Source organism: Chinchilla lanigera, unplaced genomic scaffold (genome assembly GCF_000276665.1).
Source record: "Chinchilla lanigera isolate Chin_1 unplaced genomic scaffold, ChiLan1.0 scaffold00034, whole genome shotgun sequence".
NCBI classification, from domain to species: Eukaryota; Metazoa; Chordata; class Mammalia; order Rodentia; family Chinchillidae; genus Chinchilla; species Chinchilla lanigera.
In genome coordinates, this window is record NW_004955435.1 from 18,568,114 (window position 1) to 18,585,756 (window position 17,643).

The following is a 17,643-nucleotide window of genomic DNA, read 5'->3' on the forward strand; positions in this document are numbered from 1 at the left end:
AGTCTCACAGAGCATTTTCCAGGCTTTCTTTTGGAAGCCATGTTATGGGCTTCTGTTTCCAACTCAATCAACTTCCTATCCAGTTTAATGTTGGAATGAACTAGAAGAAGGGAGAGGAGGGGTTAGTGTGAGTCTTTGTCTGCTTGGGTTGCTGTAACAAAAATATCTTAGACTTATGGCTTATAAATAATATATTTATTTCACATAGTTCAGGAAAATGGGAGGTCTGAAATCAAGGTGATGGCAGATTTGGTGCCTAGTGAAGGCGCCCTTTGCCATAGATGGTGCCCTTTCATTGTATCTGCACAATGGAAGGGGCAAGGTGGTTCTCTTGGATGTCTTTTATACAGGTTCCAGTGGCACTAATTCCACATGTGAGGACTCCATCCTCATGTGTTAGTTATACCCAAATGCCCATCTCCTCATGCCATAACCTTGTTGATTAGGATGTCAACCTAGAAATTTATGAGTACACAAACACTCAGACCAAAGCGGCATGTGTCATTTTTAGTGTTCCACTAAGAAGTAACGTTGCCAACTTGTGCCATTTCTCTTGAGATTGGAAGTCAATATCGTAATGGACATAAGGTCTTCACTTCTTTTTGCTGGGATAAGGGCTCAGAGAGTCATTCTACAAAAGGAATTTTGTTTCCAACTAGACATTCCTTTGGAACATAAAAGTTATGACAGGCAGCCCTACATAGTCATAATGTGAAGGGAAGTTGGACTTTATTCAGTCAACTATGTGTTTGGCAAATCTTACTTGAGCACCTGTTATCATGAAAAGTCTGTATAGGGTGCTACAGGAACTAAGATAAATTAAATGATTTCTTCAGCAACTTAGAGTCTAGAATGATGACTACACCCACCAGATGCTGTGGTTTTAATTAGTGATTCCTGTGTCCCCTTGTGCCACACAGGATACTCGGGGCCACCTGCCTCTCCTCATGGAAAAAGGCCTAGGCCTTCTTGTTTCACTCATAGTTTGTCGCCAATTTTCTGCTGTTTCTGCACTGTGAAGGAATCTCTTTCTCATGTACCTTTCAGGCCCAGTGTAATGTCAGATTCAACATCTTTATCACATATTTGAGCAGCTTGCGATGGTCATTGTCTTACACTGAGACCTGGATCACGCCACTTCATTCTGCTCCTGGTTCTTCTTTCTGAATTCTCCTGGTTCCCTCAGCCTGCCTCCTTACCTTGATCAGTTTGCCTAGTAACACCTACTGTGCCTGGCCTCTTCTCTAGGAGATGATTAGGTAGCTTCCTGGCCAGTTTTAAAATGTAAATTAATTTCTATTTGATGTCTAGGGAACAGAAACTGCTAAAAGTAGTTATATACTCAAAAAATACCAATATCAGCCCTTTTTAGCCTTAGCTCAAGGAAAATCATCACAGAAAGAAAAGTAAATGGCTATATCTGTGTCTAGAGACCGGTGTGTCGGTGTCATGTGTGCTTTAATACTTTTTGAGGGATGATGGAAGTACTTCATTTGCTCACTCTCCTTTGAATTACCTGTATGGTCACCCTATTCCTCAAGTGCAATAACTTAAACTATAATTTTTTAGACTATAATCAGCTGAGATTCCTCCTCTTTCCCATCTTAGCACCTACTAACACCCCTTAGAACTAGTATTCTATAGAACACACTTGAGGGAAAACTGAGCTAACCCTGACCCTCTTTCCAGAGAGTCTATAATTGTCATCAAAGGTTTGCATTTTCTATCCAACAAATCTGTAACACCATGGGCATGCTGCCAGATGCATATTAACCAATCGATTGACTGATATCAAGATGAGTTAAAATTCTCTTTAACTCATCACAACTGCAAATTATCCTCCATATGGTTGCCAAGTGGTCTTTCTAAGATGTAAATCGGAGTTTTCCATGCTTGCCATCTGCCCATGGGATGAAATCTAAATTCTTGAGAATAGCCATCAGAGCTTTTCACAAGCAGTTCCAGCCAGCTATTCCAGCTTTGTTTGCCTCCTGCCTCCTAAGGCCACCTTGGCTTTTTCTGAGCTTCTTTCAGTCACTCGCTGCTCCTTGTTTTCCTGGATCTCCAAGGCTTTGCAAATGGTGCTTCCTCTACCTAGGCCTCCCTCATGCATGGGTCATTGCTTCTACTCCTCCTCTAAGCTTCAGCTCAAATGTCCTTATCTGTAAAAATTTCTCCATGCTTTATACACAGAGGGAAGAGCTCTTTCATACCTCATGTTACCATGTTCCTATTCACTTTGATTCATAACTCATTGTGTTGTGTCTAGTTTTCCCACTTTTTGTGTGCTCCCAGAGGACAAACGTTCTCTATCATTAGTATTTGCATACCCATTGTTTGGCACATAGTGGGAACTTAATAGTATTTGTTGGAAGAATGGGTGATTTAATGAATGAACAATAGGAAAAAAGATGTTATTTCTTTGCTATAAAATTTTAGCTGGTGTTCAATAACTCTAGAATTGAAGATTCCAGGCTTTAGGTTGTCTGATAATCTGCTGATATTTCTTATCAATAAGAAAAAACACTGAACAATGAAAAGTGCTGTTAAATCATGTGATCTTTAAGGATTAAGTGAAACTACTCAGAGAGAGATAGGAGGAAAGCACCTAGCAACTTCTCATGAAAGATTTCGCTTTTCATCCACTTTTAATCTCTACCACCCACAGTTTCACACTCTTTTCTTCCCTGTACTTTTCAATATGTTCAAACTTTTCCTGTTAAATAAGGAAATCAAAATAAAGTCCTTTTATTCTCCCTAAATCTGTGATAGCATCATTGCTCTTCGGGTTCATGATTTGCACAGTGTATTTTGATTTCCTCAGGCACTGGACAATGTAGTCCATGAAAGCCTTGTAGACATGATAGAAAAGAGTTATTGAACAGTTATGTTCAAAGAATACTGCCTGTAGGTCAGAACTACTCCGGAAGCAGGTTGTGGTGAAGAGCCAACAGCTCTTCTCCACACCCTCGTCTTCCTACAAGTTTTCTCTCTGTGTTGTAGTGGAACCACGTGGCTTCTTTTCAGCTTCTGGTACTTGCTGGGCCCCCTTCTCCATAAGATCCTTTGCAAAAGGCCATCATCTTAGCTTGGAAGCTTCTTCACTTCCACCCCTCTGTGGAAGATTATGCCATTTTCTCACTTCACACATCACTTTGTCCTCTCCCCACCTAAGTCAAAGCCCTCTATCAGGATGCTCAGAGCCTTATGTGCTTTTGTTTGTAGCAAGTATTATGCTACTATTTAATTTACTTCTGGGTTATTTTTCTAGACTATAAATCTCATGTCTGATATAGTTTACCAGTGTACACCCAGCTTCTACACAACCATTGGGTTGGATATGCAAAGGAATAAATAAGAAATCTAAAGTATAAGTTCAGCAAGTGCAGAGCCTAGCAGTCTGTAGGAGGCTGCGTGGGCACAAAAGCTGATGGGAGGCAAGCAAATAAAACAAGGGACTTGAGTTTGAAGCGATCTCCTTAGACCATGGCTGCATACATTGACATTTCTTCTAAAAGTTTGAGGTTGCCTTGACATTGCCTAAACTCACAGTTTTCTGACAGTTGAGAGGATCAGTCAATGTGTGGGATTACCAGGTTAAGATTCAAAGAGAACACAAGGTCAATGATCCCTCAAGGTATAGAACAACTCCTATTAGTCCCAGGCTCTAACCCCTAGGGGGAGCCCAAGGACTCCCCCGCCTCTCACAAGATGACCATAACAGAAGCGCCAAAATTCTGGGCAGAAGGGGTAAGGGAATCCTAACTGGTGCTGGAGTGAGCAAGTACTAATTTATTCACCCCTTATTTTGCAATTTGATTTTATTTTCTTTGATTTTTCTTCCTTGCTGCATTTGTCATCATATGAGGTTCAAATGGGTTCATAAAAGTCCTATAAAAGTATTCTGCTGCGGGGGTGTGATCATAGGATTTGGTGACTAAAGTCATAATTCAGAATATAAAGATAGAGATTTTGCTTGGCACATTCTTGGTGTCTTTATTTCTTCACTTCTTATCATGGTGGGAGGTATTTAGCAGGGGATACATCTAGTACGTCAGTTGGTCAGGCACTGTGCTAGACTCTGGAATATTATGATGAGTTAGACATGGTTCTTGGTCTTAGAGATCTTAATGATGAAGGACCTCACCATTTACTAAGCCAGATGTCAAATTTTAAGCTATATAATAATAACTGGCAAAAAATGGAATCCTAGTTTATTGATAGTAAGAAAACAAAAGGAAACGAAAAAAATCCCAAGGGGTTATAAATTACCGTAAACTCAGAACAAAAATCTAGTGTGATGTGGCAACTGAAAAAGTCTGTAGTTTCAGAGTCCATTAATAGAAATATACTCTGTGGATCAAAGGAGTTAATAGCAACATTGTAATTATGGTTGGTCTGTCCACATTTAGAGTATATGTTTTCTTTTGGATACCACATTTTAAGAGGAACATGGACAAATTAGAGCATTCCAGAGAGGGCTGGCCAGGATAGTAAAGGTCTGGAAATGACAATATACAAGGATGAATGGAGGACCTGGGAATGTTTAGCTTGGAAAATAAGACTGGGGTAGGGGGGGGGTGAGGGCATAATAACTATTTTCAAGATTTGTCATACAGAAAAGCCCATGATCCAATTCTGTGTTTTTCCAGAGAAAATTTCTAGGGATAGCCTCTGAATGAATGTGTGGAAATTTTGGGAAAGACTTTTAGTTTAACATGAGGAGAAACTTTTTAGATGTAGGGTATTCAGAAGTGGACTGGGAAATCTGCTTTTCTACTTCTCCTTCTCAAGGTAAGAAGGGATTTGTAAGTTCTTTTTTCTTTCCTTACAATCTGTCTTCTCTGTCCCTTCTTGGTAAAAGAGGGTTTTCAGAGGTGATCTTTCACACAACAAATCCTCCCATCTTACAGATGAAGAAACAAAGCTTAGGTAACTTGCTCCAGATCATGTAGTTATTACGTGGGGGAGCCAGGATGTGGATCCAGAAATTCCATTTCCATACCTTATTCTTCTTATTCCATAACATATTCTCTGCTATATTTGCCACCTGCATGCTAAAATATATTAACAAAAACTAACAACAAAAACAGGTAGATCAGTAGTTTGAGCCAATATGAGCTGATAGAGTAGGGTTTGTTTCCAGTGAGTAAGGGGCAGAAGTAAAAGGAAGGAATGTGCTTGTCATTTGTTTGGGGTGTTGAAGGCAGTGCTGTTCATTGTGTTCTCCTGAAACTGACACGAGTTGTCACCCGAACTATATACAGGACATTTGTTAAAAGCACACGGCACTTAGCCACCCCATAGTCCAGAAGGCCTGTATATGTAAACAGGCCAAGTCTGCCTTCATCCTGTTGCACAATCAGGGTTCTGATATAAACATCATCTTTTCTTTTCTGTCATACTATCTTCTCATTCCTCTGGAATTTGGGTATTTCATTTTAATTGTGTCCTTATTGCCTTATGCAGGATAAAGCTTTTTATAATGAATAAAACAACTAAAAAGATTTTTCCTCTAAGAAACTTCTGTGACTCAACAAATATAAACCACAGCCCAATAAAGCCATGATTAAAGTCTGTGTAGAATAAATCTCAATAAATACAGTTTCACTTTCTGTTACCACAAGTCATCCAAGCCCTTTGAAGTATGTTGGGCCCTCTTGCTCGTAGACCTCTGTCCTATCATCACTCTCCCCAGCTATGAATCTTATGCCCATGATTGCTCTGCAGAGAAGAGATATTGGCTAATCAGAGGCAAAGGGAAGTCTTCCTGGAACACACAGAGAAAAAGCAGGAAAATTACCCAAGTGAAAGGTAAGCCCAGAAGAAGAAAATCAGTAGCAAATTGATGGCTTTTCCAGCTGGAGTCCTTGCCTGTGCTTATTCCTGGAATAAATGAGCAAGACTAATTTAGAGGGAGTTTTATGCAAACTTTGGTCTTTTGGCTCTCATTCTTTGTAAAACTGTGTTGTAAAATTAAAAACAACAACAACCACATCAATAAAACCTCAGTCTCTGAAATGGCATAATTTCCAGAGAAATGTATATCTACCACCTGAAGCTGGAGGTCTGTGGCATCAGATAACCTAGATATAAATCAAAATATTCACTGGGTGATGCAAATACATGGCTTCTGGTACTTCCCTTTGACTTCTATTAGCTGTGACAGCAAATCTAAACATTTGTTGAGATTCTATTGCATTGAGTAACTATTAATTCAGAGGACTCACTGGTCATCTGACCTGAAGAACTTTGGGTTGTTTGAATTCTTTGTGGCACTTTTCTAGCAAAATTCCTCTGAAGGTAACCATAAGCCTCATTTCTATTGTGTTCAACTTTTGTCCCAAATAGTGATATTTTTATGTGCTGGATAAAAGAGGATAAATGGGAAATTGTGATTATACCAGTAGCTGTTAATAGACTCAAGAAGGAGCCAACTAAAGAAAGAAGGAATAGAACTGGTTATTTTTAAATGACATTCTTTAAATATGACAAACTGTAAATAAACCATATATTGCCCTTTTTGGTTAAGAGCCTGAGGGTTAAGTCCACATATGGCCATTAGAAGGTCTGGTATGGGGCTTTCAACATGGGTTGGCAATCACTCCAACATGGGTCGGCAATGGAATTTATCTCCTTAAAACTGAAATAAGACAAACCCTTTGAGACTGATGGGAGCTACTTGTTTTATACAACAGACTGTGACATTTTTCATTTTTACAGCCATTGCTGATGACTGTATCATGTTATGTAAACTGTTCTGGTTATGGTAAAAACAACCTCTCTGAGAATTTTTAGGACAGTCCAAAATGTCTATCACTGAGTAGAATGACTTTTCAGCCCTCGTCATGAAGAAAAAGAAATTGAGGGAACAAAGGAAGCTTGCTCAAGTTTATTTCAAGAGGGCAACACTGCATCAGGTTTCCACTGTGCTGCTTTGCTTGACACCAATCTTTTACTTTGTACATTGGAACGAAGCCTGGTGCTGTGTAGCAGGTGCTTTACTTTTTTCCTGTCTTGCCCGCCTCACACTCTGTCCGCTACCTGGGTCCACCTCCGGCTTTCCTTTGGAATGGAGTGCAACTTTCTGGGAACTTGGTTGTATTCCCCATCATGTTCTTCCTGGTATGATACTAGTCAGATGGGCCCCTTCTCTGGCTCCTCCTCATCAAGGGAGGAGAACAGAGCCAAACTGTGGGACGTGGGCTAGGTGCTTAAGGCAGAGTGGCTGGATTCCCACCGGTTGGACCTAGAGTCAGGACTGTTCTACCCAAGACCAATTCAGAGTTTAAGAACCAAAGAAATGAGGCTTGTGAAATTCCTTAGGTGAGAACTGAGGGCCAGAACATGGGGAGTGCATTTGTCATCCAGGACCTTGCTGTTCAAAGTGTAGGCCCCACAGCAGCACCCTGGGTGCCACATGAGAGCTGTTAAAAATGTTCCTTGTGCTGTGGTATGTGTGGTCTACAGGCATATTCAGATTGAAAGCTGGAAGAAAGATTCAAGTCCTCCAGTCTCCAGCATGAGCACAAGAGCTTGGTAGACAGGAGTCCATCATACCTCTCTATCTGTTCCAGGCAGCTCATGACGTTTTGCACACACATCAAGGACTCAGTTTCTGCTGAACCACACAGGGGCCTCATCCTCTCCCATCTGTCACCCAGCCTAGAAGGATTGTCATGGGGAATCTGCAGTTCTCCATGAATCTCCTGGTGAGAGGATGGCATTTTGATATTTTCTTCAGAAAAACCCAAAACAATACAAAGCGCTACCCTGCTGGTTGACTAAGGATCTAGCATCACATCTCTTGACAGCCTAGGCAGTGTCCCAAAAGACACCCTGGGTGTCAACCTGTAGCTGTGCTTTCTGTGCAAAAAGGAAAATGAACCTGCTAGCTTGTGCTGTGAAAAGTTGGTGCCCAGGTGCCAAACCCAGAACCTCGCTGTGCACTTGGGGACCTGTGGTTGCCAGCCTTGCAGAATCTTGGAGTGAGTCCTGTGTGCAGCAGCTTCTCCTGGCAAGAGTTAACGCTAAGGTGCAGCTGAAGGAATGCGAGGCTGGAGAGCCAGCTTGGGGGAGTGCTATTGCAATCAGAAGGCAGCCCGAGTCAGAGCTCCCAAGCCCTTTGAAGGGATGCCAGCGCAGACACATGTTTCCAATTATCGTATGCAATCTCGACACAGTGCACAAGTTGCACTTTCATTATGTCAAAGTGAAAGGAATGGTGAGGGTGAGATAAAGGGGGAGAGGCTGCCAAGCCCGAGACGGTACTAGCTGTGGCACCAAACATCAGCCCAGGTACCCACCTATTGTCCAGCACAGTTCCTCCCCTAGAGCTTGGGAACATGGCACTTACTTGGAGAGCCCTTTTTCTCCTTCTTGTTTTGGGGATCAAGGAAACCCAGATGAGCTGGCTGGAGGAGGCCTCATCTTGAACAAACTATTTGAGCAGTTCTTGGTATTTTTGTCTGAACACACACAAGGTTTTGTGGAAACCATATGGGAGCTTTGTGTCCATCCACCGGATTTCAGCTTATTCTCTGAATTTTCCCAAGGTCTGAATTAGCAGAAGCTACTGCCTCTGCCAGTTGTAGCTCAGAAAAAACGTGAGAGAATACAAAGGCAACTCTTCTCACTCTCCTGTCCAGGACTGGACAATCTCTAAGTTGGACTTTACCTTCTAACTCTGGACTAGGTCGTGCCTAGGACAATAATTTCACTTAACTTCTGTTTTTCAAATGCAGTTCAAAAGTTATTACCTTTAGTAAGTCTTCCCTGAATTACTCTTTCTATTGGATTACTTCTTTTTTCTGTGGTCATCATTTGGAATGTGAACTGCTCATAACTGATTTGTGTGTTTTTAGGTCAATGTGTAGATAGGAGTGTAGAATGTATACTTCCTGACTGCTTTTTCTCCCAGGGGTTTTATAAACACACACACACACACACACACACATACAATCTTTCTGTAGGGATACGTATTTGTATATTGTGCTTATATTTGTGCATATGTGTAGAAATGGCTGTGTCTACATTTATATGGTATGTACACAATAATTTGTGTGTCAATCACTGGACTAAGTGCCTTCCAAGACAAAGTGGCAAATGAAATGTCTTCTTCATTTTGTGTGCAAGAAAACTGAAGTACAGAGACAAGTAACTTGCCCAGCACCACTCAGCCTAGCTAGTGGTGAGTCTAGGCTTTCACCCTGATAGTCTGATTTTATTCTTCATCATGACATGTCCCTCTAGAGGAACTCAGATGCCTGCCATGTTGTGGCCTCAGGAAGGGCCTTGTCTTCATTCAATCCATTTGTACAAGGTTGGTGCAGGACATAGCACAGAGAGTTGGGGATGGTGTCTGTGGAGAGAGATGGGAGCTAAATTCTGCCTTACGTCCCCTGAGATGCTGATTGAGTGCCCACTGAGTGCCACATTAGGTTTAGGGCTGAAGGGACACAGATGTAACAAATCCTTAATGTTAGGGAGCAGCCCTGGTGTGCTGGACTCTCCTGCACTGCTGTTGTGGGAAAGTCTTCCCAACTTACTCTTAGTCTCAGTCCCCTGAGATATCTCCACAAGCCCAGGTGAGCTTTGGGAAGGTCAGAGCTTTTCAAGTGGAAGACACAAGTGAATTGCAGCAAAGCATATCCCATGTTCTTGACACTTGAAAACACTCGGAGTCAATGGTTTATACTTGCCAAATGCTGGGGGAATAAACTTCCCAGAGAACAATGGAGCACTTCTGGCTGTGCTGTATGCAAGCAGAAAATGCAGCCTTCCCAGTCATGTAAGGTGGTCATTGGTCTCAGAGTTCTTTTTTTTTTTTTTTTTTGGTTTTTCTCCCGTACCGGGAACTGAACTCACAACCTTGCACTTGCCAGGCAGGCGCTTTGCCGCTGAGCTAAATCCCCAGCCCTGGTCTCAGAGTTCTAAGGCTTGCTTGGACCTAATGCACACAAAGTGCTCAGGACTGCGTGGGCACACTGCAAGCTCTATGACCACCAGCACAACATTATAGGTTGTCCCTGCATTGAGCTTATGACACAGCTGCAAAGCTGCCTGCTCGTGATACACCTTGCCTGTGGAAAGCTATTCCACCCCATTCTAATGTTCTTTTAGTGTTTCTTGTGACAACTCTGCTTTTCAAAACTAAAATTTATGATATACTTCTTAAATGCCAGGCAGATACAATTAGATATAGATAATATAGATATAAATGTAGATAAAATTTAATCATCTCTCAGCGTTGGTAAAAGCATTATAATTGTTTGCTTTTCACAAATAAACAAATTAAAGTTAAGCAATTTGCTTGAGGTGACACAGCCTAAGTGGGAAGGCCTCGCTTGTATGATGCCAAAGTTTATGCTTTTCATCTCTTCAGTGGAATTTCTAGAAAGTAGGTGGCCTCCCCTGAGACCAGATTCAGGTCAGAACTGAAGCTGGAGAACTGCATTCTTTCCCTTACCTTCTCAATCCTGGTTCTGTCACATTCATATTCCATGATGTCTATTGACCACAGGCTTCCTACTTGCTCTGTACGTCCACCAATAAACATCTAAACAAACATCTAGTGAGCATGAACATTGCAGTTTCTCTACTAAATCAATACCAGCATTGCTAAGCTTGAAATAAATTACTTTGTGTCATACTTCAATAGGACCGCAGTGGGTCTAAGTGCCCTCTTACGCTGTGTGCTTACAACTGCCAGACATAGGAATGACTATTTTCATTCCACAACTGTGAGAACCTGGCTCCAAGAGAAGCTAAGGCCAAAGTTTCACAGGAATGGAGCACCTAGCTCTGCTGATGATGTCCCAGTTTGTACCATCATGTGGGGCTGCCTCCGCATCACCAGTGTTGGCTAAGACCTTGACCCTGAGTGGTCTGGTGCCTCCCACTGTTCTGTTCTGACCTCTGGTGGGGAGACTTTGAGGTCAATGCTGAGTCCAGGTCCCTGTGCTCCTGAGAGCCTGTGCTTCCATTTTGTTCCGTCTTCCCTTGTCTGTCTCTTTTCTTCCAGAAGTAGAGAATACATGGCCCAGGGAAGACACACCCTGCTTTCTGTCTTCTACTCCAGATCCTCCCCCAAGGTGCAGAGGGTTTTTAGGAGAGACACACCTAGCTGCTTGATAGTTGCTGAGAACCTGTACCCAGTGGTAGCTTCCTTCTAGGAGAGAAAGCTACTCTGGGGAGGCTGGCACTCTGACTGGGGGAGGGGAAGTTTAAGGAATAAGTGGGAATGTGGCCCGGATTCCAGGGCCTCATCCTGCCATCATCTCCCCAGTCAGAAATTTTGCTCCAGCCCAGGCACACAGGAACCTTCCTGGGAGGGTTGAGGATGAGTGAGGAGCACTTCTTCTCTCTGGCTTACTGCTGGTGAAGGAGGTTTCCAAAAGAAGTTGTTCCCTCCCTCTGGTCTTTTGGGGAGCCCAGGCAGCAAAGTCTCCATGAGGTACGAGGAGAAGTAAAGGGATAGTCTGCTATTCCTCAGCAGAACATGACAGGAGGTTTGGGGCTGTGTTTTCAGGTGCTCAGTGGCTGCAGCCTGGTGGCCTGGCCAGCTTCTCAGGAAGCTGGGTGGGTCTGAATCCCTGAGCTCCACCTGCATGTGGAGGGTAGGGTCCAAGTCAAGGAAACCACCAGGCACGGGGTTATTTTTGGACCCCTCTGATTCTGCTTGGCCAAACTGATATCCATTGGTACAGTGTGAAAGCACTGGCTCCCACGCTGGGACTCCAGAGGGTTGGCCTGAGAGAGTTCTGCCTTTGGGGAAGTGGGTGGCGTTTCTAGGGTGAGGGGCCCTCCTCTTACCAGCAAGGCATGAGAGCAACAGGCATGGAAACAAGGTGCCCTCAGCCTCCCTCCTTTCTCAGATATTTAGATGGCAAGTCCTCTAAGGAAGACTAAGCAGGAGCCAGAGCTGGAGCCAAAGACATTTTTCAGATGTCCCTAGAGCTTTGCAGCACTGGGAATGGCTCTGTCTTTGCTGGTGTAGCTGCTCCCAAGCACAACTGTCCTGTCTGGGAGCTTCTGAATGCTTCTCTCCCTGCTACTCTTTCTCCATACCCAGGACCTAGCAGGCTTGATCAGCCACAAGAACAAGAGCCCTAGAATCTGTCTGCGGAAGAGGTCCCGGAGAGCTGATCCCCCAGCACTGGAACCCTGCAAAAACCCACAGACACAGGTCAGTGGGAGTGCTCCCTTTCTAAGGCCTTTATCCGACCAAGCATCTCAGCACAGAATGTTCTGGTTGGTGTTTCTTGAACATAAATCTTTATTCCAGTTGCACTGGCTTTGATAGAAAAAACAGGGCACATTTCATCAAGTTTTCCCCTAATCAAATGGTTCTCCTGCCAAAGGTCCCTGCATTTCCAATTTGCCCTGTTTGGATTGGGTTGGGGGTGGGTCAGGACAGTCAGAGTTGTAGAGGAAATGAATACTAGCCATTGCTTTTTTAGCCTATGGACAACTTGATCCTGTGGTCTTAAACCCAGAGCAGGCATTTTATCCTTGCAGAGAAAGAAGACACGGGCAGGAGAGTAAAATTTCCACGTGGGACTTTTGCATTGTAGCTTGAGGGAAAACACAAACTGAAAGTTGCGGGGGAAGGTGGCGGAGTGAGGCTGAGTCAAGCCCTGCTCCAGGGCGGAACCTGCAGTCTGTCTGTCACTTTCATCCCTCTCTAAACTGCCCTTGATACATTCAGGGTTCTTAAGCAAATTAAAAACAAAGCAAAACCGAACCAAACCACAAAGCTACTCAGAGTGTTGGTAAAGGTGAGAGGACACCTCCCTCCTCCGGCTCAGCCCTCCCCTGCCCTTGCCCATAACCTGCCTGGTTCTTCTTTTCGCCTCCCCTGTTTTCTTTGGCTCTTAGCAGGAGCAGAGAGCCGCTGCTCCCTCCTGGCTTGGCTCCCCTCTCTGGTGAATCTTCCTGGACTTATTTGTTGGTTCTCACTCCATTTAGCTTTGTGTTTTCTTCCCCAGCCCTGTTCACCAGCCTCATGGCCCCAGCCACCCCTGGCCACTTACAGAAATCATGTCACTAGGAATGAAAATGTTTTCAAAAGCCTGGTCCCTGGTTGTGAGCTGATGTCTGGGCCACTGGAAGTTGCTGCTGGGCCTGAACGTGGGTGGTGAGAGTGTCAGAGGCCCTAATGTTTTCTCGGGGTAATGAAGTCTTTCTGCCGAAAGCCACTGGGGGATAAGCAGAGGAGCAGCCATCAGCACTAAGGTAATTGTAACATGAAATCAGATCTACCGTGACAGGCCTCATGAGATTATTTTATTACGACTCTTCCAGACAGCAGATCTCCCCCTAAAACAAGCAGCCTCCCAGGGCTTCACTGTAGGCCTTCTCCTGTCTATACAGTGAGTCCCTGCAGGACACAGCCTGGGCCTCTCTGAGGTCCAGGGCAGCGGTGGTCTTTCCTCTGATGAGAGGCCACTGACTTCCCTAAGTAAAGTAATCAAGGCTCTCGGATCTAGGCCGTGGGGCAGGTAATCCAGGGATTAGGTAGATTTGGCTCTGGAATGTAGAATAAAGTCGAAGTTCTCAAACATCCCTTCCTAATCATGCTCCACTCAGGCTAATAGCTGCAACCAGTTAACCTTCCTTTCCTGAAGTCACAGTGCAGTGGCACAGGATGAGAGGGAGGGCTGTATTTACAGGTGGGCTTCAGAGGGGACCAGGGATTGCAGGAGACAACTCAGCCTACATGTTGCTAAAACCTACAGTCAAACTTACCGAGAAGAAGAACTTAAGTGCCGGCACACAGGATGCTTCAAAAATTTAATAAATAATGATTTTTTAAAACTGTATAAACTATAAATTACCATGCAGTCCTTATAATTTAAAATAATTTACAGGTTGAGGTAGGGAGGGGCCCAGGAGTGTGGAGCGGGAGGGGGGAAATGGGGCCTTCGGGAGGATCAGCCTCTTCTCGCAGCCTTCCTGCTGAGCACGCACACACAGGCAGTGTCTATCCGGATGAAGCGCCAGGCAGCCTGCTTGTCGTCTGTGGTCAGTGCCTTGACAAAGGTGTGGGTCGTGGTACAATATGAGTTCCAGTGCTTGGAGTCAATGCCCCGGCACCCGCTGTCCACGGGACTGGGGTCCCGGCACTTGGTCTCAAAAAAGTACTGTTTGAATACATTGTTGTTAATGTTTACCTCTGCCAAAACTGTCACCTCCTTGCCCTTAATGTCCGTGGCTGTGGTCTTATCCCCAACCCACACGCTGACACTGTCGCACACTGAGAACTCCCCCATGTGGAAGACCGGGTGGGTGGATGACCGCTTGCTCCTGTGAGTCCTGTTGGCAGAAGCTGCGCCATCCACCTCGAAGTCCAGATCCTGAGTGTCTGTAGACAGGGGTGGGGGCTGGGTGCTGAACAGGACACGGGGTGAATGGAGTCGCCGTTTCTTAAACAGTCTGGGGTCCACAGTGATGTTGCGGGTCTGCCCTGCCACCCGGGCAGCTATCGGTGCAGCAGGCGCACTGCGGGCTCTTCGGAGGGCTGTGTCAAGGGAGTGTTGGAGTTTAGTCCAGTGGGCTTGGGGGACGGTGTCTCCTGATAGGACATTGCTGTCTGAATATGGTTCTGCCTGGATGCCGATCAAAAACACTGTGATCAGAGTGTAGAACAACATGGACATTACGCTGTGCACCTGGGGTGAAAAAGACAGGAGGATTAGCCAATAGAGTAGTGGGAAGTGCTACCAAAAGGGTCTCAGGAGGTTTCACGTTCTGCCTAAAGCTTGGGCACTGAACACTCTCCTTCAGACAGTAGCCCTGAGTCAGCTCTGAGACCTAGTGACTCAGAGCCCTTGTTACGAATTCTCAAGCCAGCATATTTGGCAAGAGACTTGTGGCTGTGGGACCATGCTAGTCAACTACATGCATATATTCAACCACCATCCTATACATAGAAACATGCTACTGCTAGTGGTCCCTCTTTGGTGAGGTTTTTGCACTTTTCATATGTGCTCACTTCTAACTTCTCATTAGTTTGTGAGTGAGGTTAGAAATTACTATCTTCATATACAAGGAAACTGATTCCCAGAAAATCAACCAACAGGCCAAAGTCACAAAACTGGAGCTAAATAGAATCCCATCATCGACCCCTTACCAAGCCAGTCTGCTCTTCTCTCCACCCATCCTCCTTCCTTCACTCACTTTACCTTTCATTCTTGAACATGTCTTTCCTTTTTGTTATTTGTTCTTATGCTAGTAAAGACCAAATGGCATGAACCTGTCTGTCCCCAAGAGGGTTCTACACTGTACTACAGTTGCCAAAACTTCAGTCAAATAATCAATAGCTCTGCTCTGGGGGTCCTGAAGCTGCTCTGAGCCCCTATTCACACCTGCAGATGCATAGCAAATGCCCCCCTTCAGTCTTCTGCTCCACATCTTTTCATTTTCTCCTCAGTAGAAGTAGAGGCATCTCCTAGAGAATGTTCCACAAATTTCTAATTCCATCTTTTTTCCACCATCTTCTCACTGAAGCCTTATCAGATCCCCTAAGCAAAAGTGATCTTTTAGCAAGGTGTAGTGGTGAACAGCAGTAATCCCAGCTACTTGGGAGGCTGAAGCAGGAGGACTGTAAGTATGAGATTAGCCTCTGAAAGTTAATGAGAGCCTATCTCAAAATAAAAAAAAAAATACAAAAGGCTTGGGGTGCAGCTCAGTAGCAGAGAACTTACTTAGCATGTGTGAGGCACTGGGTTCAACCCTAGCCTCATAAAAACAACAAAAAAGTGAGTGGTGTCTTTCTATTCTGAACTTCAGAATAGCCTATCTGCAAGTGTGTGTGTGTGTGTGTGTGTGTGTGTGTGTGTGTGTGTTCTTTCCTGTTACATTTGTGTAATAAAAAGAATTCTGCATTAGCTGTAAGGTTAGAAATCTTTGGATATCCAGCTCAACTACTTTTTAGCAAGAAGAAAGCCACTTAATCCCTCCGAGTCTTTGTTTTCTTATTGATAAATGCGGACAAAACATGCTACTTCTCAGAGTGGTTACTAGGATTAAGTGGCTATTCATAAAATCTATGTTAATTCTGAGTCATGTTGATCTCCTTGTGTCTTCTTCAGGTCTATTGCTGATTATTCACTCTCTGGGTACCCTCCATCTATGACTTTTCCCAGAACGTTGTTTTTCCTTTCTCAGACTTCTTTCAAAGCTAGTGTTTGGCCTGTCTCCCATTTCCCATGAGTCCTAGAGGGAAGAGCATGTTGTGTCCATCTGTGTAGCTGCTTACCCTGTCCCTCAGAGTATATCTGCCTCATTTTCTCCAGCACAGCCCTCTCTCTGTCTCCCCAAGAGGACCTTAGAAGCTATGTGACATGCATTTCAATCACGCCATGGCCATGTTCAGTGTCTTACATGTAGTATGACCTGAAAAACTACCAGGAGAATGAGGGCAAAGTGAATGGGGGTGGCCAGTTGAGCTTGCCCTATTTTCTGTCCACCATAGTCATGGGTTCTTTTTTATTTTGTGCACAGGGCTACACACCACATTCTCAATGTGTTTTGAAACAGTGAGTTTTTCTCAATACTATGCTTTTATTTAGCTGGGAGGAGACAGCACTTTGGTGAAATATCAAGAAGGAAACCACCAAATTCTTTTCCCTTTGGTTATTTTGAAGCATGGTTTTGTTTGCCCAAGTCTGTCATCCAGCCATGCAGAGAAGGAGGTGGTACATCAGGGCTTTGACCACTATCAAATTTGCTGGCTAATGGCCTTGCTGATAAATATCCAGCCAACTCCTGAGGAATTGATTATTTGTTGGCAGCTAATTCAAGCTTTGTACTTTTGCTTCTTTTCTTGTTTCGTGTTTTTTTCTTCTCAGTACATAATATCTTTCATCAGGTGAATTCAGGGAGAAGAAATAAAATGGAAATTCATCACTTTATACCCAAATTAGTAACACTTGTTAGAATTTGGATAGGGAAATGAAGAAAAATTGACTAAACTTTACAGTTTCAATGGAAGTAAGAGGCACTCTGCTCCTTGCTCCACACTTCTTCATCCACAGTGTCCTTTGGAAAGCCCATCCTCGTCTGAGGAGCTCATGAACTTTCTGTGCAGTAGATGCCCCTACATGGATCTCTAGCCACTTGCTTCTTTGGAGCCAGTTCTGAACCTCCAGGTTTATGAGGACAAGTTTTCACAGATACTGGCATTTTTGATGCAAGACATCCAAACCCCAAATCTTTAACAAGTGTGTTGAAGTCTCTTTCCTTCTGTATTCCTATATTTTTTGTCCTCTGAATTTAATAGCATTAGGACCACTTTAGACTAATTGATAAATTACAAAGCAGTTCTGACACTACTATTTCTTTTTTTTTTTTTTTTTTTTTTTTTTTTTTTTTTTGACACAACAATATCTCTTTTTTTTTTTTTTTTTTTTTTTTTGACACTACTATTTCTTTTGGTCATCTTCCCAATCTTCCTAAAAGTGCTTATCTATATTTTCCTTTTCCTGTTAGTGGCATCATCATATCTTCATCCACCAGCACCAAACCCTAGCTCAACCCTGAATTCCACTTTTTTCCTCTACATCTTCAATCTAGTCCTCTATTCAGTCTCCTTGGTCTTGCTGTGGTAGCATTCCTTGAGATTGTACTTTTGTTTCCAAC

At 43.8% G+C, this 17,643-nt stretch overlaps 1 protein-coding gene across 6 annotated transcripts in view; it reads right to left on the reverse strand.

The window, feature by feature from the left end:
* Nucleotides 1–13,775: 13,775 nt before the first annotated feature.
* Nucleotides 13,776–17,643, reverse strand: part of Ngf (nerve growth factor (beta polypeptide)) — a 51,442-nt gene continuing 47,574 nt past the window's right edge. For all 6 annotated transcript variants that reach the window (XM_005389028.2, XM_005389022.2, XM_005389027.2 and 3 more), the window contains one exon: nt 13,776–14,672. In XM_005389028.2, coding sequence (XP_005389085.1) covers nt 13,935–14,660 — 726 coding nt within the window. In that variant the 5' untranslated portion in view covers nt 14,661–14,672 and the 3' untranslated portion in view covers nt 13,776–13,934. The remainder of the gene's footprint in view (nt 14,673–17,643) is intronic.